Source organism: Nerophis ophidion, linkage group LG04 (assembly GCF_033978795.1).
Source record: "Nerophis ophidion isolate RoL-2023_Sa linkage group LG04, RoL_Noph_v1.0, whole genome shotgun sequence".
Classification (NCBI taxonomy): Eukaryota; Metazoa; Chordata; class Actinopteri; order Syngnathiformes; family Syngnathidae; genus Nerophis; species Nerophis ophidion.
The window spans coordinates 68,743,760-68,768,889 of NC_084614.1; the positions used below are offsets into that span (position 1 = coordinate 68,743,760).

The 25,130-nt window shown below is 37.1% G+C and overlaps 1 protein-coding gene across 2 annotated transcripts in view; it reads left to right on the forward strand.

Moving 5' to 3' along the window:
- tmem132e (transmembrane protein 132E) overlaps window positions 1–25,130 on the forward strand; it is a 975,100-nt gene that overhangs the window by 905,606 nt on the left and 44,364 nt on the right. For both annotated transcript variants that reach the window (XM_061898877.1, XM_061898876.1), the window contains exon 7: window positions 23,159–23,438. In XM_061898877.1, the coding sequence (XP_061754861.1) occupies window positions 23,159–23,438 (280 nt within the window). The remainder of the gene's footprint in view (window positions 1–23,158; window positions 23,439–25,130) is intronic.

The window sequence follows — 25,130 nt, forward strand, 5'->3', positions numbered from 1 at the left end:
GCACTTATACGCTAGCGGGGAAAGAACATATGCAAGATGTTTTTCAAGCGCCCAGGGTTATTGGAAATACCACCATCGCTCAAAGTGCTCCTTAAACACGCCGTTTGTATTCAGCCAGGGTATGAAATGGTTTTTGGTGATGTACTCCAGCAGCGAAGACAGCAGCCAAGCGCGCGAGTGTTAATGCCGCCATTAAACATCTCCTAAATTAAGTGTTGTGGGCCTGTTTGTTACTGCTCCACGCATGACAAGAATGCAAAAATATCTTCATGAAAGAATGGAGGACAGCCCGTAATCTCCTCATTGATGCCATACCTTTTAGTAGGTTCATACTTCTTTATTTGGGTAAAATTCAACTTTTTTTCCGTAATATCTTACATTTACTTTTGTATATTACTGCTTTTTTCTTGTACAATGTTATTTTTTTCAACTTATTTTTCCCCTCTAATAATATAATTTTGTAATTATTTTACAATTGCAAGACTATTTTTTAAAAATAAATATTACATCTGTAGTTTGGGGGGGTTATAGCTATCAATATATACTGTACATACATTATAATTATTATTATTGTTATCATGTTTTAGTATATTATATCATATATTATATTGTAAATCACAAACTTATTGTCAGAAAACAATTATTGTAATGTAATTAATACCTCAAAACTAAAACCTTTGTCTTAATATATTTGTCCATATATTTTTGTCGAATTACAAATCATTATTACAAAATGTTTGAGTCCACTAAAATTAGAAAAAAAAAATGTTCTTGTAATATTGGAATGAATCTTTATTATTTCAAGTTTATTGTCGTAAAAATTTGTATTGTATAATGTACAGCTTTATTCTTGTACAAGTAGAATTTTTGTCCTGTAAAATTTAAAATAAAATTAAATCTAATTACAACCTTATTCCCTAAATCGTTATGCTGGTCATAAAAAGTGTCCTCGTGGAATCCAGTAAGGTTAAAATAAAATTTATGGAATAAAATTTCCACTTTATTCCATAAATTCTTAGTCTGGTGGAAAATTTGATGATATCTTGGGGGAAAGAAAAAAAAAATAGAATAAATTAGAATATTTTTTTCTTGCAAATTAAATTTTTTATCATGAAATTCCATTAGCCTCATTATTTCTTTTATACTATAGACTTTTCTTGCTTGCAATATAATTCTTATTGTTGGATTTGTTCTGTAAAATTTCTCTCAAAATTCTGTCCTTACTTTTGTAAATCCCCAAAAATATTTTTCACATAAAATTACGACTTCAATCCCCTAAAGAACAATTCAAAGAAAAAGGAAACACTTGTGAAATTTTCATTTGTTTCTCGTAAGCTTAAGTTTTTCACGTAAAATGTCATTTTTCCATAAACATTTAAAACATTTTGTTACCGTAAAAGTTCAATTTTATTTCCCTTGAAGTGTGACTTTATTTTGGTCCAATTCCAACTCATCTCCCTGTAAAAATTATTTTATTTTTGTCAAACTACAACTATTTTTCTTACACACTACCACTTTGTTTTTATCGAACTTGTCTTATTCCTGAAAAATTACTGCTTGTTTTTGTAAAATTCCCCCTTTTTCAGAAAATAATTTTTTTTGTAAAAATACAACTTTATGCCAGGAAAATTAATAACATGTTGATATTAAATTTAGTGTAGTTACGACTTTGTTTGGCGTAAAATTACAACAGTATTACTTTAGGATTATGATTTCATAATAATACACAGTACTACTGATTCTACACCTAAAAGTTTTTACTGGTTAAATTACAGCTTTTTTTCATTTTAAAATGTTTCTTTTTATCATAAAATTACAACAGCATTTCTTTAGGATTAAGAGTCTGTAATAATAAATTTTTTCTATGACTTTTTTTTACATTTAATCCTATTTTACATTTACATATTTTTACTGGTGATATTACATCTTTTTTCATTGTAAAATTATAACTTTTTATCGTAAAACAGTATTACTTTAGGATTACAACTTTTTAATGATATTCACTTAAATTTACTACTTTTCACTGGTTAAATTACATATTTTTCATTGTAAAATATTAACTTATTATCATAAAATTATAACAGCATTACTTTAGGATTAAGACTTCGGAATAATACATAAAACTAATAATACGATCTTAAATTTAAAATGTTTACTGGTAAAATTACAGCTTTTTCCATTGTAAAATGTTATAAAAGAGTATTACTGTAAGATTACAACTCTATAATAATACACAGTACTAATAACACTATCTTAAATTTAGTAGAACTTTTCACTCTTTAAATTATGTATTTTTTCATTGTACAATTTTAACTTTTTTTTTCAAATTGTGAAGTGAAGTGAATTATATTTATATAGCACTTTTCTCTAGTGACTCAAAGCGCTTTACATACTGAAACCCAATATCTAAGTTACATTTAAACCAGTGTTGGTGGCACTGGGAGCTGGTGGGTAAAGTGTCTTGCCCAAGGACACAACGGCAGTGACTAGGATGGCGGAAGTGGGAATCGAACCTGCAACCCCCAAGTTGCTGGCACGGCCACTCTACCAACCGAGCTATAATTACAACAGTTTTGCTTTAGTATTATGACTTTGTAATAACACATACTAATAATAATATTGCTTAAATTTACAAGTAGTTACTGATAACATTACAGTATTTTTCTTTGTAAAATTATAGGATTAAATAACTCCACTTCTTCATACCCATTTTCAGACATGTTAGAATGTGAAACTGTAAACATGTAACTGTAAACATGGTCGAAACATCACTATGCTGTTATTATTGGGTTTTTTTTATTACTCTCTTTTATTCTGTTTCTCTATTTTTCTCTTTTTTTTCCAAAATAAATACTTACAATACAATTTACAATACAATGTTATTATTATAATATTGCTATTACTGGTAAAATTACAGCGTTTTCATTGTACATTTATAACAGTATTACTATAGGATTACGACTATAATAATACAAAAAATATTATTTTTGTATTTCATCTTTTTTTAAGTGTTATTGTTTTTGATATTAGTTATTTTCTTTCAGTTTTTTTTTAATCAAACGTTTATGATTTAATATCACGTCATTTGCTCGGGAAAAAAATGCGACGTGACTCTTTGAAGGCTCCAAATTTTTCTAAAACAAAAAGAAAACAGTGAATGCATATTATTTATTTTAATATTACATACATTTTATGTAGTGTTTGTATAAACATTTGTTTTGTAAAACTATAACTTTTTTGGATACAATTATGGTGTTATTACTGTAGAATTCCGACATTGGTATAATACATAGTACTATTATTAATACCTTAAATTTACACATTTTTACTGGTAAAATTACATCCTTATGTTGTAACCTTTTATTGTAAAATTACTACTGTATCACTTAAGGCAAGGGTCACCAACGTGGTGCCCGCGGGCACCAGCTAGCCCGCAAGGACCAGATGAGTAGCCCGCTGGCTTGTTCTAAAAATAGCTCAAATAGCAGCACTTACCATTGAGCTCCCTCTATTTTTTACATTTTATTTATTTAGTCGCAAGCTGGTCTCGCTTCACTCGACATTTTTGATTCTAAGAAAGACAAAAGTCAAATAAAATTTGAAAAACCAAGAAAATATTTTAAAGACTTGGTCTTCACTTGTTTAAATAAATTCATTTATTTTTTTACTTTGCTTCCTATAACTTTCAGAAAGACAATTTTAGAGAAAAAATACAACCTTAAAAATTATTCTAGGATTTTTAAACACATAAACCTTTTTACCTTTTAAATTCCTCCCTCTTCTTTCCTGACAATTTAAATCAATGTTCAAGTATTTTTTTTTTATAAAGAATAATAAATACATTTTAATTCAATTCTTCATTTTAGCTTGTTTTTTTGACAAATAATATTAGTATTTCTCCAAACTTATGATTAAAATTCAAAAAAAATATTCTGGCAAATCTAAAAAATCTGTAGAATCAAATTTAAATCTTATTTTAAACTCTTTTGAATTTATTTTAAAATGTTTGTTCTGGAAAATCTAGAAGAATTAATGATTTGTCTTTGTTAGAAATATAGCTTGGTCCAATTTGTTATATATTCTAACAAAGTGCAGATTAGATTTTAACCTATTTAAAACATATCATCAACATTCTAAAATTAATCTTAATCAGGAAAAATTACTAATGATGTTCCATAAATTACTTTTTTAATTTTTTCAAAAAGATTCGAATTAGCTAGTTTTTCTCTTCATTTTTTTCGGTTGAATTTTGAATTTTAAAGAGTCGAAATTGAAGATAAACTATGTTTCAAAATTTAATTTTCATTTTTTTCCTGTTTTCTCCTCTTTTAAACCGTTCAATTAAGTGTTTTTTTCATCATTTATTCTCTACAAAAAACCTTCCGTAAAGGAAAAAAAATGTACGACGGAATGACCGACAGAAATACCCATTTTTTAAAATATATATATATATATATATATATATATATATATATATATATATATATATATATATATATATACATATATAGATTTATTTATTAAAGGAAAATTGAGCAAATCGTCTATTTCTGGCAATTTATTTAAGTCTGTATCAAACTGGTAGCCCTTGGCATTAATCAGTACCCAAGAAGTAGCTCTTGGTTTCAAAAAGGTTTGTGACCCCTGATTTAAGGATTATGACTTCATGTATGTACTAACACTACAACTAGTGTGCATTTACAACTTGTTTTAATCGCAAAGTTACAACTTGTTATCATAAAATGATGTATTTATCCTCTTTAGATTTCATAGTATGCCCTGCAAACCGTATTGTCAAAAAATGGCAAAATTTTTCCTGTAAAATGTATAATTTTTGTAAAACGTCAGAAGTTTGAGTGTGTTTTTTTGGGCTTGAATGAGTCAGCATAAAAAAAGCCTTGGGGGGAAAAAATGCAGTCTGTCTTCGGTTTAGCTTTGAGTGATGCAAATAAAACAATATAATACATCATGCGTATGTATGATATTGTATCTATAAATCAAGATCTACGTTGAGGTTACCTCCAGGACAGTTACTTATTGCGCTACTTAGAAGGTAAGTGAGTTTGGTCCACAGCAGACTGCTAGTCATTCATTTAAAGCCGTAGAGGTAAAAGCAATGAGACATGGGGGCTCTCTGTCTCTGTCAAACACACTATTTAGCTCAGGTCAGGGGAAGTTTACCTTCGCCCGTTCCTTCCTGAAAACAGGCTGGATATTTCTGTTTTTTTCTTCCTCGCGCCAGAAGAAAAATGTCTCTTCTCATTAGGGTCCAAAGCTCCGGTTCCAGGAAAACGCAGCGAGCGAGCAATTCTGCAGGAAGGCTAACAAAGAGCCAGTGCAGGCCAGGAGACCATGTTGTTTTCTTGCATGCATGAAGAAAATCAGCAAAGAGTCAGCGTGGAACCCAATGTTCCTTGAACATAAGAATGCTTGATTTATTTATTTTATTTTATTTTTACGATTACAGTGCAGAACCTGGCCGTGCTGCACACTGAAAAAGATAATCACTTCCATTCGTATCAGCGCAGGGAGATGAATAACGAGCCTTGTTATTGTAAACATCAGCTCATTCATTAGCCTTTAATAATGCTCTAAAAAAATAAGTGAAAAATAGTGCAAGCGAGATGAATGGAAGCTGCTTACGCCATTAGCGATGTCAGGTTTTCGTAAATTAACCAACAATACGCCTCAAGAGGCCCTTTGTGGGGTTTCCGCCACTCATTGTGTGTGATTACATGAAAATGTTAATAGGTGGTCCTACTGTAGGTAGATCTTTATTGTCATTGCAACAAGTACAACGAAACTTTGTTTTCAGCACAAACCTGTTCAAGATTAGACAAACAAACAGTGTACAGCATGGGTGTCAAACTCTGGCCCGCGGGCCAAATCCGGCCCGCCGTGTAATTTAATTTGGCCCTTGAGGCAATATCAATTTAGCAGTAGAGCTGGCCCGCCGGTGTTATACAGCGTCGGTGCCGCTGTAACACCGCATTCACCGCTAATACTCATACTTGCCAACCCTCCTAATTTTCCCGGTAGACTCTCCCGAAAATCTCCCGGGGCAACCATTCTCCAGAATTTCTACCGATTCCCACCTGGACAACTATATTGGGGGCGTGCATTTAAGGCAGTGCCTTTAGCGTTCCCTACAACCTGTCGTCACGTCCGCTTTTCCTCCATACTAACGGCGTGTCACATAATATTTGTGGCTTTTACACACACAAGTGAATGCAATTCATACTTGGTCAACAGCCATACAGGTCACACTGAGGGTGGCCGTGTAAACAACTTTAGCACTGTTACAAATATGCACCACACTGTGAACCCACACCAAACAACAATGACAAACACATTTCAGGTGAACATCCGCACCGTAACACAACAGAACAAACACCCAGAACCCCTTGCAGCATTAACTCTTCCGGGAAACTTCCAGCAAACTGACCAATAATTAACATTTTATTCTTGCATTTTCTCTTGCTACTTCAAGGCTTGAATGTTTGGTTCATTCATTATTGTTATTTTATTTTCAAATGTATCATGAGCCTGTGGAAAAAATTTGATATTTACCTCAGAAGATTGCAAATAGAAAAAAAGGCATTACATTTTTATTCAAATTTTATTTGATATGCCATTGATATTTTTTTTAATTATTATTATTATTATTTGAAACTGGATTTTGCATGTCACTAAAGTTATATAAGCCTTGCTTGTTCAATATTTAATGCAAAACTTGTTTGGGTCCCTATTAAAAGGTTAATTTGTTCAACCTTTGTTCCGTTTAAAATTTTGGCCCACTCTGTATTTGAGTTTGACACCCCTGGTGTACAGGGTTACAGAACCAAGAACGCTCATGGGTCGCCATAAGGCGCCCCGTAAAAGATGGGAAAAAGGTAAACGCTGGGGAAGGATGAGTAAAAAAATACAATCCAGACTGGGCTCCTAAGGGGTCCCAGTTCGGAGTAAGAAAAAAACCTCCATAGCAAAGCACATATACAAATTACAACATACATCTCGAGATATCTAGCAACAGAGGGAAGGTAGTTCAAGGTCATGGTGGTAAGTCGCAGCTCTCAGGCGCTGACCATCCATTCATCACCCCTATGGGATTTGCGTCGAGGGCGTTGGATTAGGGGTCAGGGGGGTGTATGTGTGGCATATATTTTTTGTGGATGTGTGTGTGTGTATATAAGCCCATAGTGTGTCTCTGTTCCTGCGGCCTCGATGTATTTGCCGTCGCTAGTCCAAAGTTCACAACAACAGGTGTGTGTCCATGAGAGACAAAAAAGGGAGTTTGTTGTGTCTTCGCTGCAGTAATCTTCTGGAGAGTCTTGAAGCCAGGGAAACAATCAAAGTTAAAATGATTTATATGCGAGTGAAAATAAAATTAGCTTTTCACTCTAAATTGTCTATGACTGGTCCTCAAAAACTGCGGGGTAGACAGTCCGATGTAATCCACAGTTCTTCCCGCATCCTCCAATCATTTGTGGCAGCTTTGGGGTACTTTGAAGACTGCCAGCAACTTCCAATTTGTTGACAAACCAGAGCAACACTTACTCCAATCAGCAGATGTCCTGTTGTCATCATTCCGAATAGGTGGATATCTTCACGTCGTCGACAGAAAAGGGTCGCCAGGCACGCGGCGCTCCTTCTTCTCTCAAGAGTCCGTCGTGTGTCCAGCAACAACCGCTTCGTCATTTGGAGAGCAGTGCAAAAAGAGGCAACAAGAAAGTTAAGACAAGACAAAACAAAGAAGCAAGCAGGAGAGATAAGGGAGAGGAAAGGTCCACCCTCGGTGAGTGCAAGAGAGAAAAATTTAGTCGAAAAAAGTTGTAATTTTTCGATTATAAACGATGAATTATTTGAGAATATTACAAGAACAAGTTTGGCACTTTTAGCGCTGAGATACGGTTTCTTAAAATTCAAGTGGTTACATAACGAAGGTAAACTCAGTTTTAGGAGAATAACAAAACTACTATGCATACAAAAAACTTGTGTTTTTTGTATATATGTTCCTTAATTTTACGAGAATAAATTACTTTTTAATAAAATATGTCTGCAAAGGGTTAGGATTAAATAACTCCACTTCTTCATACTCGTTTTCGGACATGTTTGAATGTGAAACTGTAAACATGTTTGAAACATCGCTGTAATTGTAAACATAATTGTAAATTACCCACTTCACGGATAGAATAACAAAACGGTAAGATGCAAAGACTTAAGTCAACTCGATCTTTGTAGTTAGAGTTCCGTGCAGCGCTTGCAATCTGTTTGATCCACGATGTGCACCCTGAACTCCACTGTAAAAATGTGTGTTTCTACATGTATTGTCTTTGTTCTATTTTATTGTATGCTTCATACCACCATGTTCACATTGGTTAAGTTTTTATGTTACCTTACTTAATATTACAAGAATAAATTATTTTTTAATAAAGTATGTCTGAAAAGGGGTAGGATTAAATTACTCTACGGTAGGATTAAATAACTCTACTTCTTCATACTCTTTTTCGGACATGTTAGAATGTGAAACTGTAAACGTAACTGTAAACGAGTTAAAAACATCACTGTAATTCGAAACATAATTGTAAATTACCCACTTCACGGACAGAATACCGAAATGGTAAGCTGCAAAGACTTAAGTCAACTTGATCTTTGCAGTTAGTTTCGTGCAGCACTTGCAATTGTTTTAATCCATGATGTGTACCCTGAACTCCATTGTAAAAATGTGTGTTTCTACATGTGTTGTCTTTGTTCTATTCATTTGTATGGTTCAATCCACCATGTTTACATTGGTTAAGTTTATAGTTGTGTTACCTTACTTAATTTTACGAGAATTAATTACTTTTTAATAAAGTATGTCTGAAAATGGGTAGGATTAAATAACTCCACTTCTTCATACTCTTTTTTTTTGGACATGTTAGAATGTGAAACTGTGAACATGTTCAAAAGAAACTGCTGTTCTAAATGTGTCCACTGGATGTCTGACATAACAAACTGTAACTCACGTCACACATCACACTGTTTAAGATGATGTGTCAGCTGACTTTTAGCGCCCTCTGTATTGGTTGCGCTACTCCAGTCAAGCAATCAGCTGGTCTTGGTGTGGCAGGCAGCAGACTAATGCTGTAGCAACACAAAATACTTTTTTTACTCTTAAATTAGCCACTTCACGGATGGAATAGCGAAACGGTAAGATGCAAAGACTTAAGTCAACTTGATCTTTGTAGTTAGTTTCGTGCAGCGCTTGCATTCGGTTGAATGCACGATGTGCACCCTGAACTGCATTGTAAAAATAATGTTTTTCTACATGTGTTGTCTTTGTTCTATTTTATTTTATGCTTCAATCTACCATGTTCACATTGGTTAAGTGTGAACATGGCTTTAATTCAGCTGTCATGGTGTCATTTTACGATGACAATTAATCATTGTAATATTTTAATGTGTTCTGGCAGTTGGAGATTTCACCGATGTGGCGGTTTGAGGAAACACTTGAGTGCTTTTCCAAACAGGTCTTTAATAGTGAACTGCCAACATGAGAATGCTGAACAGGAGGTGCTTAAAGTCTTAATGGCTTTGTAAAAACACTGAGACGCAGTCTAAGTTCATTGTGTTTTTGAAACTGCACAAATGTTTTCCTAACTTGAAGTGTTTTGCCTAGGCGATTATTTGTAATGTGTACACGTTTAAGAATGTGCTTGTTCGATTTTTGGCCAAAGTAAAACAACAACAAAAAATTTTGCTTTTTTGCCAGTCCGGCCCACTTGCGAAAAGGTTTTCCTCAATGCGGCCCCAGAGCTGAAATTAGTTTGACACCCCTGGTTTAGATATTATTTTTTGCCTTGGAAAAATATTTACTTTTGCTCATTTCATTATTAAAATGTTTTCCCTAAAAAAAGTTATTTTATTATTTTAATTTGGGGGGTGAAAAAAATTTAATGTATGCTTATTGTGTCTTTTGTTTAAAAAAAAAAAAAAAGTTTATACAGATGAATCATTTTAATATTAACGTAATTCCCCCCACACCCCTTATTTTTTCTTGTAATATGCTGACTTTTTTTTCACAAAAATACAACTATATCGTTTGGATATGTAATTTGGCTGGGGCGGGAGTCGGCAACCCGCGGCTCTTCAGCCTCATGCGTCTCTTTAGCGCTGCCCTCGTGGCTCGCTGGAGCTTTTTCAAAAATATATGAAAATTGGAAATAGATGAGGGGAAAAAAACATATTTTTTGTTTTAATATGGTTTCTGTAGAAGGGCAAACATGACACAAACCTCCCTAATTGTTATAAAGCACACTGTTTATATTAAACATGCTTCACTGATTGAAGTATTTGGCGAGCGCCGTTTTGTCCTACTAATTTTGTCGGTCCTTGAACTCACCGTAGTTTGTTTACATCAGGGGTTCTCAACCATGTTGGAGGTACCGAACCAAACCAGTTTCATATGCGCATTCACCGAACCCTTCTTTAGTGAAAAGTAAAATTATGTTGTTTTTTTCAAATTCAAGACCTAGTTATATGTTTTTGGTACATTTTAGTATGGGGAACATATTCTAAGTAACAAAGACTTAATTTGGAGTTGTTTGGACGCTAGGGGAACATATTCTAAGTAACAAAGACTTAATTTAGAGTTATTTGGTTAAAGTTAGGGTTAGAGTGTTTAGGCCAGGGTTAGAGGGTTAGGGTTATAACAAGGCCATGCCGAATAAGGCATTAATAAGTACTTAATAATGACTAGTTAAGAGCCAATATGTTACTAATTTGCATGTTAATAAGCAACTAATAATGGTGAATATGTTCCCCATACTAAAGTGTTAGGATGTTTTTTCACTGGTGCACAAAATGAACCGTGCATGAACATCACCTTGTTCAAAGAACAAAACCAACACAGTGCATAAACTCACAACAAATTGCACACCTGTAAATCAGTCTGACTTCTGCTGTTGCCGTATCCGCAGTACACCGATAGGGAGAGGTTTTTATTTTCTCGATGAGTCGGGTGTGTCTTGACCTCCGCCGAACCCCTGAGCCCAACTCACCGAACCTCTAGGGTTCGATCGAACCCAGGTTAAGAACCACTGGTTTACATGTATAACTTTCTACGACTTTCCATCCATCCATCCATCTTCTTCCGCTTATCCGAGGTCGGGTCGCGGGGGCAGCAGCCTAAGCAGGGAAGCCCAAACTTCCCTCTCCCCAGCCACTTCGTCTAGCTCTTCCCGGGGGATCCCGAGGCGTTCCCAGGCCAGCCAGGAGACATAGTCTTCTCAACCTGTCCTGGGTCTTCCCCATGGCCTCCTCCCGGTTGGCTGTGCCCGAAACACCTACGTAGGGAGGCGTTCGGGTGGCATCCTGACCAGATGCCCGAACCACCTCATCTGGCTCCTCTCGATGTGGAGGCGCAGCAGCTTTACTCTAAGCTCCTCCCGGATGGCAGAGCTTCTCACCCTATCTCTAAGGGAGAGCCCCGCCACCCGGCGGAGGAAACTCATTTCGGCCGCTTGTACCCGTGATCTTTTCCTTTCGGTCATGACCCAAAGCTCATGACCATAGGTGAGGATGGGAACGTAGATCGACCGGTAAATTGAGAGCTTTGCCTTCCGGCTCAGCTCCTTCTTCACCACAACGGATCGATACAATGTCCGCATTACTGAAGATGCCGCACCAATCCGCCTGTCGATCTCACAATCCACACTTCCCTCACTCGTGAACAAGACTCCTAGGTACTTGAACTCCTCCACTTGGGGCAGGGTCTCCTCCCCAACCCGGAGATTGCATTCCAGCCTTTTCCAGGCGAGAACTATGGACTCGGACTTGGAGGTGCTGATTCTCACTCCGGTCGCTTCACACTCGGCTGCGAACCGATCCAGTGAGAGCTGAAGATCCCGGCCAGATGAAGCCATCAGGACCACATCATCTGCAAAAAGCAGAGACCTAATCCCGCGGCCACCAAACCGGAACCCCTCGATGCTTTGACTGCGCCTAGAAATTCTGTCGATAAAAGTTATGAACAGAATCGGTGACAAATGACAGCCTTGGCGGAGTCCAACCCTCGCTGGAAAAGTGTCCGACTTACTGATGTTATTGACTTACGTGGAGTGCTAATCAGACATATTTGGTCACGGCATGACTGCAAGCTAATCGATGCTAACATGCTATTTAGGCTAACTGCATGTACATATTGCATCATTATGCCTAATTTGTAGCTATATTTGAGCTAATTTAATTTCCTTTAGGTCCTCATAGTTAAATTTATATCTCATGACAAACTATCTGTACGTAATATGACTTTTAATTTTTTTGCGGCTCCAGACGGATTTGTTTCATTATTTTTGGTCCAAAATGGCTCTGGCAACATTTTGGGCTGCCGACCCCTGGGCTGAGGGATAACATGTATTGTTGAACATTTTGATATTGATTTTTTTAAACAAAACAAGTGTTACTTTATTTTTTTAACTTAACATATATTTCTAGAAAAAATGTTTGCGCATAATTTTTTGACTTTTTTCCACAAAAGAAAAAATGCTGTATGGGAACATCAAGAGGCGAGCCATGTCCTTTGTTCATTGTATGTTAGACACACATGTTTTGTTAATGATCTGATTAATAGAGCGTTGTGTGTTTTCTGCCTTTCCTACAGCATCCTTTTTATCGTTTGAAAGTAGCACTATAGAACAGAAGTGCGTCTAATTGTAGCTGTTCGGTGAATCAATGGCTTTGTCGCCGGCTGACGGCTCTGCTACGCCTACTGAATTTCAAGCAGACGAGTGCTTTTAAGCAGGAACTGGCAGCCTGTCAAACCTGCAGAGTGAAGTTGGGCCGTACGTCTTGTTGTGGAGCAGATTGCTCTCAGCCAGGGATGCACCTGGCATGTTTAACCTCTCTGCCCGGGCAACTTCTCCCCGACTCCCCCCTTTGAAATTAGAAGGGGCGCCCTTCCAAAAATCTGCTTTCTGGTCCGCTTATCGTTTCTTCCCTGCTGGCTCCCCCCTCGACATCAGAAGGGATAATGCGAGCGATTGATTCGTGGAAGGGTGCCGAGTGTCTCATCAGCGTTGATTTGATGTCAAATTACAAAGCGAGCCGAGACCCTTACGGAGCAGATGGCGCACGCTGAGACGTGGCGTCGTGCGGCAGAATTTTAGCAACAGCTGCCCGCTTTAAAGATGTGTCAAGTCAGCGATGCTTTCAACAGTCTAACAGTTAATCAGGCACTCGCCATCTTATCGAGACTAAGCTACCCAAGTGCCTCATCTACCTACTTTTCTAATCACACTCCAAATTGTACTGGCTGAGTTTGCCACATCTCTACTTGTTATTGACGCTTTTCCACTGCCAGAAGGCGGTACTATGAGGTACTTTTTCTAACCTTATCTGTTGCTGTACACCAGTCTCCACTTTACCCAGTCTATTGTTGCCCTCAGTCTCCTCTTGGATAACTTTGTGTGTGTGTGTGCATGTGTGTGTGTGCGTGTGCGCTGTTGCGTGTATATGCATGTGTTTGTATATATATATATATATATATATATATATATATATATATATATATATATATATATGTGTGTATATGTATATTTATATATGCCTGAATATATATGTGTGTATATACATGTGTGTGTATATTTATATATGTATATATATATATATATATATATATATATATATATATATATATATATATATATATATATATATATATATATACATACAGTATATGTGTGTGTATATAAATGTGTGTGTGTGTGTGAATGTATATGTGTGTGTATATGTATTGTATATGTGTGTATATATACCGTATGTATGGTATATATGTGTGTATGTATATGTTTATATACATATATATTAGTGTGTGTGTATATATGTATGTATATATATATGTGTGTGTGTGTGTATATATATACATATGTATATATATATACATATATATATATACTGTATATACAATATATGTGTGTGTATATAAATGTGTGTGTGTATGTATATGTGTGTGTATATGTATTGTATATGTGTGTATATATACCGTATGTATGGTATAAATGTGTGTATGTATATGTGTATATACATATATATTAGTGTGTGTGTATGTATGTATGTATATATATATATGTATATATATATATATATGTGTGTGTATATATACATATGTATATATGTATATACATATATATATATACTGTATATACAATATGTGTGTGTATATAAATGTGTGTGTGTGTGTGTGTGTGTATATGTACAGAGGTGGGTAGAGTAGCCAGAAATTGTACTCAAGTAAGAGTACTGTTACTTTCAAGATTTATTACTCAAGTAAAAGTAAGGAGTAGTCACCCAAATATTTACTTGAGTAAAAGTAAAAAGTATGTTGTGAAAAAACTACTCAAGTACCGAGTAACTGATGAGTAACCTGTTTGTTTAATGATTACGGCAACAAATAATGCACAAAAACATAAAAATAGCAATGAGCAAATTCAGAGCCAGGAATATCTCTTAAGCAACTAAAACAATATATATTAAATAATAGTACATTAAAATAAAATTTAAAAAATGGCACATTGAGCCACAATAACTTAACAGCACCATAGCCTCAGTAGGCATTCATTGATTTGATTGATTGATTGAAACTTTTATTAGTAGATTGCACAGTACAGTACATATTCCTTACAATTGACCACTAAATGGTAACACCCCAATAAGTTTTTCAACGTTTATCAATTACTTAGTAAATGACCAAGTCGAGGTGATCTACCTCATATATACATACACACACATATCATACATACACACACAAATTATTTATACACACACATATAATACATACACACACAAATCATTTATACACACACATATCATACATACACACACATAATTTATACACACACAAATTATATATATATATGTATATATATATACATACATACATTTATATATATAGTATATAATTTATATTTATTTATTTTGCCGTTTTTGTTCACCTGTTGAAGGTGTTTTAATGAATATACATGCATGTTTAACATATAGATTCCTATCTTTCATGAAGACAAGAATATAAATTGGTGTATTACCTGATTCTGATGACTTGCAATGATTGGAATCAGACGTTCACGTTTTCAAATGGAGGAGAAAAAAGTTCCTCTTTTCTGTCTAATACCACATGAAAGTCGTTGGTTTTTGGCATCTTATTTGTCCAGCTTCCATATTCGTTTTTATACACTTTACAAGAAATACATTGGCGGCAAACTCCGTAGTTTGCTAGCTTGTTTGCGCTGGCTTTCGGAGACTCTTATTTTGTTAGCGCAGGCGCGATAGAGCGGCACTTTTATTGTGAAGACAGGAACTGTGCGATCAGTCTTTAGGCTTTTGACGGGAAGTACGGTTGAAATAAAAAGTGACTTTTGATTGATTGATTGAAACTTTTATTAGTAGATTGCACAGTACAGTACATATTCCGTACAATTGACCACTAAATGGTAACACCCCAATACGTTTTTCAACTTGTATAAATCGGGTCATGTGACCACCTGGCTCTGTTTGATTGGTCCAACGTCACCAGTGACTGCATGTGATTGGTGAAACGCAGGCATGCGTAGATTCTACTTTGAAGCTGTCATTAACCAAAACAAACATTAATAGATCGATAAAAAAAAGTAGCGAGTAGCGAGCTGAATGTAGATAAATGGAATGGAGTAAAAGTAGCGTTTCTTCTCTATAAATATACTCAAGTAAAAGTAAAAGTATGTTGCATAAAAGTGAGGGAAGAGTGGATCGTGAGATCGACAGGCGGATCGGTGCGGCGTCTTCAGTAATGCGGACGTTGTACCGATCCGTTGCGGTGAAGAAGGAGCTGAGCCGGAAGGCAAAGCTCTCAATTTACCGGTCGATCTACGTTCCCATCCTCACCTATGGTCATGAGCTTTGGGTCATGACCGAAAGGATAAGATCACGAGTACAAGCGGCCGAAATGAGTTTCCTCCGCCGTGTGGCGGGGCTCTCCCTTAGAGATAGGGTGAGAAGCTCTGCCATCCGGGAGGGACTCAAAGTAAAGCCGCTGCTCCTTCACATCGAGAGGAGCCAGATGAGGTGGTTCGGGCATCTGGTCAGGATGCCACCCGAACGCCTCCCTAGGGAGGTGTTTAGGGCACGTCCAACCGGTAGGAGGCCACGGGGAAGACCCAGGACACGTTGGGAAGACTATGTCTCCCGGCTGGCCTGGGAACGCCTCGGGATCCCCCGGGAAGAGCTAGACAAAGTGGCTGGGGAGAGGGAAGTCTGGGTTTCCCTGCTTAGGCTGTTGCCCCCGCGACCCGACCTCGGATAAGCGGAAGATGATGGATGGATGGATGGATGGATGTTGCATAAAAACTACTCGTAAAAGTACAATTTATCCCGAAAGTTACTCAAGTAAATGTAACGGAGTAAGTGTAGCGCGTTGCTACCCACCTCTGTATATGTATTGTATATGTGTGTATATATACCGTATGTATTGTATATATGTGTGTATGTATATGTGTATATACATATATATTAGTGTGTGTATATATGTATGTGTATATATGTATATATATGTGTGTGTGTATATACATATGTATACATGTATGTATGTATATGTATATGTATATATATATATGTATGTATGTACAGTATATGTATGTATGTATATGTATATATGTATGTATGTATGTATGTATGTATGTGTATATATATATATATGTATTAGAGATGCGCGGGTAGGCAATTATATCATCCGCAACCGCATTACAAAAGTGGTCATCCACCCGAACCAACATTTTATCAAAGCCACAACCACCCGCCACCCGCCCGTTGTTATATATCTAATATAGACGATGCAAGGCATTAGTGAGGTTAGAAAGTGTAACTCCCTCCAAATAGCACAGACACAATGGCTTTCTTGAACTGATTTATTTGAAGGCTTCCTTTCCCTTCAAATTCACTGTGAAAACTGTAATAAATAAAGTACGTTACAAACGTAAAAAAAATAACATGCACAGCATGTGGATCAAACATTTTACCAAGTAAAATACCAACAAATGACAAACAAATACCTTGTTGGCCTACATGCTTCTTTTAGGAGGAAATTGTGATCTTCTGGCTCTTATAGCCCAAACGGTTAAAGTCCTCGTGAGACTTTTTGGTCTTTGTTACAATCAGTTGCTCTCTTTCTCTCTTCTCATGCATCAAAGAAATGTGTACTCATACCCGGATGTAGCTTCCTTACATCCGTCGACAGACCAAACGAGACACTTCAAAATAAAAGTATGCCCACATACTGTTTCAAAGAGTGCTGCTCGTTTTTCGTATGTGGGCAACAGCATTTAACTATTTATAAATGGTTGATTTCTATAGGCTAGTAAGGTAAAGTGTATTACCTGACAAGTTTGGGCTACCTTGCTTCTGCAGCCTTCATCAGAGGTGTCCCGTGATGTTAGCGTGACGTCGTCTGTGACGTGTTATATGGATTGTTGTGATTGATACTTTTATTAGTAGATTGCACAGTACAGTACATATTCCGTACAATTGACCACTAAAGGGTAACACCAGAATTAGTTTTTCAACTTGTTTAAGTCTGGGTCCACGTTAATCAATTCATGGTAAAAAAAAGTTATTTCCCTGAACGGGAATCGATTCCGGGCCGCGGGGGTGAGCGCATTGAATCCTAACCACTAGACTGTACCATCAAGTACTGTCAGGAACAACACTTTACCTTACTAACCTATATAAATCAACCATTTATAAATACACGTCAGTAGGCTAAATGAACCTCTTCAATATAAATGAACCTCTTCAACATAACATTTAACTATGTATATATGTATGTATATATGTATATATATAAATATATATATACATATATATATATGTGTGTATGTTTGTATGTATGTATGTATGTATGTATATGCGTTCAAATACAGAACATGTTTCCCGGTTTTAACAAGGTAAACAAACTTTGGACCAATCTGATAGCATCCAATAAAAGCAACAAAACACCCCCAATTTCAGATTTTGACCATAACATTACTTTTGTCATAGTAGTTTGTGCTATATGTTTTATTGTTTTCTATCGTATTGCCTTTTATTGTAACCAATTAACAATCTGTGACCAACACAGATGTCTTAATAACCAAACACCACTCGGGTTTAGATCCCGGCGGCCTTTTCTCCCGGTCACGCCTCCCCAGGTTTTAGTGTCCTTACCAATGTAAGCGTTGAAGTCCCCCAGTAGAACAAGGGAAACACCTCAAGTAAGTTGTATTCACTCTGGTGAATACAAAAAGAATATTCTGTACTGTTTGGTGCCTAAGCAAAGTCCTAAGAGCTAGTTTCTGTAGCTGAGGAACAGACCGCCAAGGGCCTCGTCTTCGGCTACTGCCCAGCTGACTTTACACCCGACTTCTATGTCTCTTCCTATGAGTGGCAAGCCCATCAATTTTTTTTTTTTATTTTTTTTTGGGGGGGGCAAATCATATTATTGATGATCATATCTGCTGCACAGATTTACTTGAGAAAAGAGAAGTGTGGGATACTTCTGCCTAGGGCTGGGGGATATGGCCTTTTATTAATATCTCGATATTTTTGGCCACGATACACGATATATATATCACGATAATTTCCCATAGCCTTGAATGAACACTTGATGCATATAATCACACCATTATTATAAATATACATATACACACATACACACACATATATATTATATGTGTCTACATTAAAACAGTATTGTTAATACTGCATTAATATATGCTCATGTTAAACTTTCATGCAGAGGTAAATCCCAACTAAGTCAATTCAGCAATACTGTATTTATTAAACAGTTATTAAGCAGTGGCACAAACATTCATGTCATTTCAAAACAGAAAGTGCAAGATTGTCGGAGACATTTTAAAACAAGCTATTAGTGCACTTTTGTGCATGATGTCACTCAGATGACATAACAAAAAATCACAAAATTAAAGTGCACTTTTTGTACAGAACGCCACTACAATTATTAAAAACAAATAAAGTGCACTTTTTTGCATGATGTTCTTATATGTACCGTATTTTTCAGACTATAAGGCGCACCTAAAATCCTTTCATTTTCTCAAAACTCGACAGTGCGTCTTAAAACCCGATGCGCCTAATGTACGGAATCATTTTGGTTGTGCTTACCGACCTCGAAACTATTTTATTTGGTACGTGGTGAAATGATAAGTGTGACCAGTAAATGGCAGTCACACATAAGAGATGTGTCTAGACTGCAATATGACTCTATTAAACAACACTAACATTTTAAATGTTCCATTAAAAATATAGAAGATTGCACACGGCACACAAAAATCTATCAAAATGTTTTTTTACGACTTTGGTAAGCTATGAAGCCCCGCACCGTTTGATGGATTGTACTGTGCTTCAACATACGAGTATTATTATGGTGTGTGTGTGTGTAAGGTAAGACACACTATCTGGCATTTTGTTCCGTAATGTTATGCAAAAGCAACTTTTCTTACCTTCTTGTACCTGCTGATCGGTATTTGGGATCTGCATAACTCCTGAAAATTTGTGCACGTCTGCCTTGGTAGTCCATGCCGACACGTAGTCGATAAGCTTCTTCTTTTTCTCTATCTTCTTGTTATGGGACATTCATTCTCCGCTGTTGCCATTTCTAATATAAAGTAGCGTAGAGTTCTTACTTATATCTGTCAGTAAACTTGCCATGAAAGCATTAAAACATACTGGTATAGTGAGTATACATTATTCACCCAAGGAACTTTAGTTATTACAGAGTTCTGGTCAGACGTTTTTGTTATTGCACTAGTGAGCCACGGCTGAGGAGATTCTGCTCCATTATTGATTTAAGTAAAGTCTGAATGTCTTTAAAACAGTTAGCTCCATTTTTTGACACTTCTTCCACTCCCCTCCTTGCACGCCACACCGCTACAACAAAGATGACAGAGAAAAGACGCTGTCAAAGGTGAGCCACGTAAATAAGACTGGCCACAGAACGGCGCATCCTGAAGCGACTGTCAAAAAGCGGCGTGAAGATGATCTGTAAAGCATAATCTATGCAACATTTGGACCAAATAACCACCATTACATGTTTTGTAGACCACAAGGAAGGGGTTTCCATTCAGAATGTTTTTTTTTTGTTTTGTTTTGTTTTTTGCACCATGACTTGGAAAGGTTGTTTGCATTGGGTCATGTAAGTAATTGCTGCACATAAACCCTTTCAGATTATATTTAAAGGTCATTAACCTGAGTTACTCGTATTCATGATGTTTGGCTGGCCAAATTCAAGATGTTGGCGGGCCACAGGTTAGACATTTTGTTAAAGGCCTACTGAAACCAACTACTACCGACCACGCAGTCTGATAGTTTATATATCAATGATGAAATATTAACATTGCAACACATGCCAATACGGCCTTTTTAGTTTACTAAATTGGAATTAAAAATGTCCCGCAAAGTGTCCTGTTGAAAACGTCGCGGTATGATGACGTGTATGATGACGCGGGCGTTTGACGTCTCGGGTTGTTGTTCTAGCCCGATCCAAGCTATAAGTAGTCTGCTTTAATCGCATAATTACACAGTATTCTGGACATCTGTGTTGCTGTATCTTTTGCAATTTGTTCAATTAATAATGGAGAAGTCAAAGCAGAAAGATGGAGGTGGGAAGCTTTAGCCTTTAGCCACACAAACACAGCCGGTGTTTCCTTGTTTAAAATTCCCGGAGGTGAAGCTTTACTATGGATCAGAGCGGTCAAGCGAACATGGATCCCGACTACATGTCTACCGGCAGTTTTCGGTGAGAAAATTGTGGTATAAAGTCGCCTCTTACCGGAGATCAGTGGAGCTTGCGCCGTCCATGCAGCTGCGTGACTTCCCTCAGAGACTCTGGCGTCAAGACACCCATGGCCACACCCCTCCGACTTCAGGTACTATTTAATCTCACTAAAGCGCTAGGAACACAATAGCAGATAATGGATTTTCCAGAATTATCCTACTGAATGTGTCTAGAAACATCTGAATTGCTCTCACACGCCCTCTCCTGTTGGTTTTGTTTTTTGTTGTTTTTTTTAACTTTTTTTTAAGTTTTTTTTTTTATTCTAGTCCTTCACTATCCATATCCTCATCCAGGAATCTTTCATCCTCGCTCAAATTAATGGGGAAATTGTCTCTTTCTCGGTCCGAATTGCTTATACTGCTGGTGGCTCACATTGTAAACAATGTGAGAATGTGAGGAGCCCTACAACCAGTGACGTCACGCGCACATCGTCTGCGACTTCCGGTAAAGGCAAGGCTTTTTTATTAACGACCAAAAGTTGCGAACTTTATCGTCGATGTTCTCTACTAAATAATTTCAGCAAAAATATGGCAATATCGCGAAATGATCAAGTATGACACATAGAATGGACCTGCTATCCCCGTTTAAATAAGAAAATCTCATTTCAGTAGGCCTTTAAGTATACAGAATATAATTTGCAGACAGTATACTGTATATCCCGGGGAACAATGTCTTCTGCAGTGGGATTTTGTGTTTTTCATCCCACCTCCAAAGACATGCACCTGGGTATAGGTTGATTGGCAACATTAAATTGGCCCTAGTGTGTGAATGTGAGTGTGAATGTTGTACGTCTATCTGTGTTGGCCCTGTGATGAGGTGGCGACTTATTCAGGGTGTACCCTGCCTTCCGCCCGATTGTAGCTGAAATGGGTTCCTGCGGCCCCGAACGGGACAAGTGGTAGAAAATGGATGGATGGATGGATGGATGGATGGATGGATGGATGGATATTTTCTTTTCCCGAGATTCGTCCCTTTGACATAAGAAATAGACCCCCATAAAATGTCCACTTCAGAGCATGCGTCTTTTAAGGAGGATGTATTAATGTTAAGGGGAACATTATCACAATTTAAGAAGGGTTAAAACCCAATAAAAATCAGTTCCCAGTGGCTAATTTTATTTTTTGAAGTTTTTTTCAAAGTTTTACCCATCACGCAATATCCTGAAAAACGGCTTCAAAGTGCCTGATTTTCACGGTATATCCACCCGTCTATTGTCCTGTGATGTCACAGCGTGAAGCCACCAGAAACCAACATGGTGGATAGCACAGAAAGGTATAGCATACTAGCTCAGATTCAGACTCGGATTTCAGCGGCGCAAGCGATTCAACAGATTACGCATGTATTGAAACGGATGGTTGGAGCGTGGAGGAAGATAGCGCAAACGAAATTGAAGAAGAAACTGAAGCTATTGAGCCATATCACGACAGACAGCGGCACGGGAGGAAGCGCGGACGAATTCGGCGATTGCCCTCTAACCAACGATTGGTATGTGTTTGTTTGGCATTAAATGTGGGTGGAGGGAAAGGCTGGATGCAAATATAGCTACAAATGTTGCATAATGATGCAATATGTACATAGAGCTAGCCTAAATAGCATGTTAGCATCGATTAACTTGCAGTCATGCCGTGACCAAATGTGTCTGATTAGCACATAAGTCAATAACATCAACAAAACTCACCTTTGTGATTTATTTTACTTTATCGTTGGAAATGCATCTGCTTTGAGTGTCGCAGGATATCCACACATTCTTGCCATCTCTGTCGTAGCATAACTGTAGTCAGTACAGTGTGCAGAACAAACAAGGGACTTTCGCATCTTTTGGCCACTGGTGCAACTTGAATCCGTCTCTGTTCGTGTTGTTACACCCTCCGACAACACACCGACGAGGCATGATGTCTTCAAGGTACGGGAACACAGTCGAAAAAACGGAAAATAACAGAGCTGATTTGACTTGGAATGGCGGATTGTTTCATCTTGTGACGTCACGGGTGAAAGGTCATCGCTCGACAGGCTATCAATTGAAAGGCGTTTAAATCGCCAAATTCACCCTTTTAGAGTTCGGAAATCGGTTAAAAAAACACATGGTCTTTTTTCTGCAACATCAAGGTATATATTGACGCTTACATATGTCTGGTGATAATGTTCCCCTTTAAAGCAAAATGAAAAGGTTTGGAGAAACAAAAAGTTGTATAGAAACAAAGAAATGAACACACAACCTCCACAGTGGGTGTAGAATATATACTTCTCACATCCTTGTGGAATATAAAAAATGGACCTTTAAGCACCAGTCATTGTTTATGCTCCTTTCTCTCTCTCTCTCTCAAGGAGCACCAGAGACAGCGACGCGGACGAGGATGACGACGAGCGCCGGGTGAGCCGAGGATGCACCCTGCAGTACCAGCGGGCCCTGGTCAAAGTTCTGACGCAATTCCACACCACGTCCACCGAGGGCACGGACCAAGTCATCACCATGCTGGGACCCGACTGGCAGGTGGACGTCACGGACCTGGTCCAGGACTCGCTGAAGGTGGCCGACCCCCGGATAGCGGAGCTGGTGGACAGGACGATCTTGGTGGGCCTGGAGTTGGGTTCCACCGTGTTAAAGGTAACGAAGACAACATTTCGGGCGTGTTTTTATTGGTTTTTCAAATCTCAGTTTAGCTAGTATTAAAACATTTCGGATGTGCTTTGCTTTTTCTTTGTTTTTTTGTGCCATTTTCTCAACATTTATTCCCATTAGAAGTTAGTGGAATTAGCGCAAAATCTCGGAATCCGAGAAATAAACCGAAGATACCAGCGACACACAAAAATTAGAAGTCTGAACTGTCATGTTGCGTAATGTTCTTTATTTTCAATGGGTCATTTAAAGTTTTGGTGTTGTTTAATGGCGTCATACTGCAGTTGACACGTATTTCTTATGTGTGACTACCATCTACTATGTGCAATTTCTTTTTCACTTAAAATGCAACTTTGTCATACTACGATTTTTTATCATCGTAATAAGATGTCCACATTCTTGATATTTTAAGACATTCGGTACTATAAGATGTTACTTTTTTCCTACACTTTAAACCTAGTGGTTTATAAAACAGTGCGGCTAATATTTCGGCTGGGGGGCGGGGGGAATTCACCGCTAAAATTTTGTGGGTGTGACTTATATACAGGTGGGTTTTGTCGTCCGTAAAATATGGTATTTCTCATATTGCAACCTTTTTTAAACGTTAAATTAATGTTGTCATGTTACCATTATTTTTCCAGGACCAAAATGTGCTTAAAAGCGTATTTTTATACTTTTCCAAATAAAGGGCACCACAAAAAAATTCATTCTTGGCTTTATTTTGACAGAAAATCTATGATACTTTAAACACTCCACACTGTTTCCGCTAGTAAGTGCTCCGTGCGTGTGTAATGTCACCACGGCACGCCATCAAAAAAAGTACCTGTATTTTTCAAAGGCAGTAGAGTACCCTTTTGAATATATTTGTACCACAGTATTTTATTATAATATACCCTAAGTTATATTACAAAACCCAAAACCAGTGAAGTTGGCACGTTGTGTAAATCGTAAATAAAAACAGAATACAATGATTTCAGAAAATCACTGTCAGTAACTACAGTTTGTCGCTACATCTGTAAGTGCAAGTTAAAACTCTGCTTTGCAAAGCAAACGCCATTCATCAACAACACCCAGAAACGCTACAGAGCCAAAACTGATCCAAAACGGACTGATGCAAAGTGGAAAAGTGTTCTATGGTCTGACGAGTACACATTTTAAATCGTTTTTAGAAACTGTGGACGTCGTGTCGTGACACCATACAGACTGTTATAGACGCAAAGTTGAAAAACCAGCATCTGTGATGGTATGGGGGTGTATTAGTGCCCGGGACATGGGTAATGTACACATCTGTGAAGGCACCTTTAGCGCTGAAAGGTTCATACAGGTTTTGTTGCCATCCAAACAATGATTTTTCATGGACGCCCCTGCTTATTTCAGGAAGACAATGCCAAGCCACATTCTCGTCAAATTTAGAACTTTTTTCATGTACTAGTACAACTATTTTAAATCACCCAATATTTTTATTCGGAAAAATCACAACTTTATTCGCACAAATTACAAATGTTTACTTTTATTTAAAACATTTATATTTTTTGTTAACTTAACACATCATTATTTTTCTATTGGCACCTTATTTCTAATAATACAACTTGTTTCCTGTCGAGTTACATTGTCCAACTAAGATTTCATTATTGTATTATTAGAACTTTTGTATTAGGACTACTTTTTTTTATATAGTTT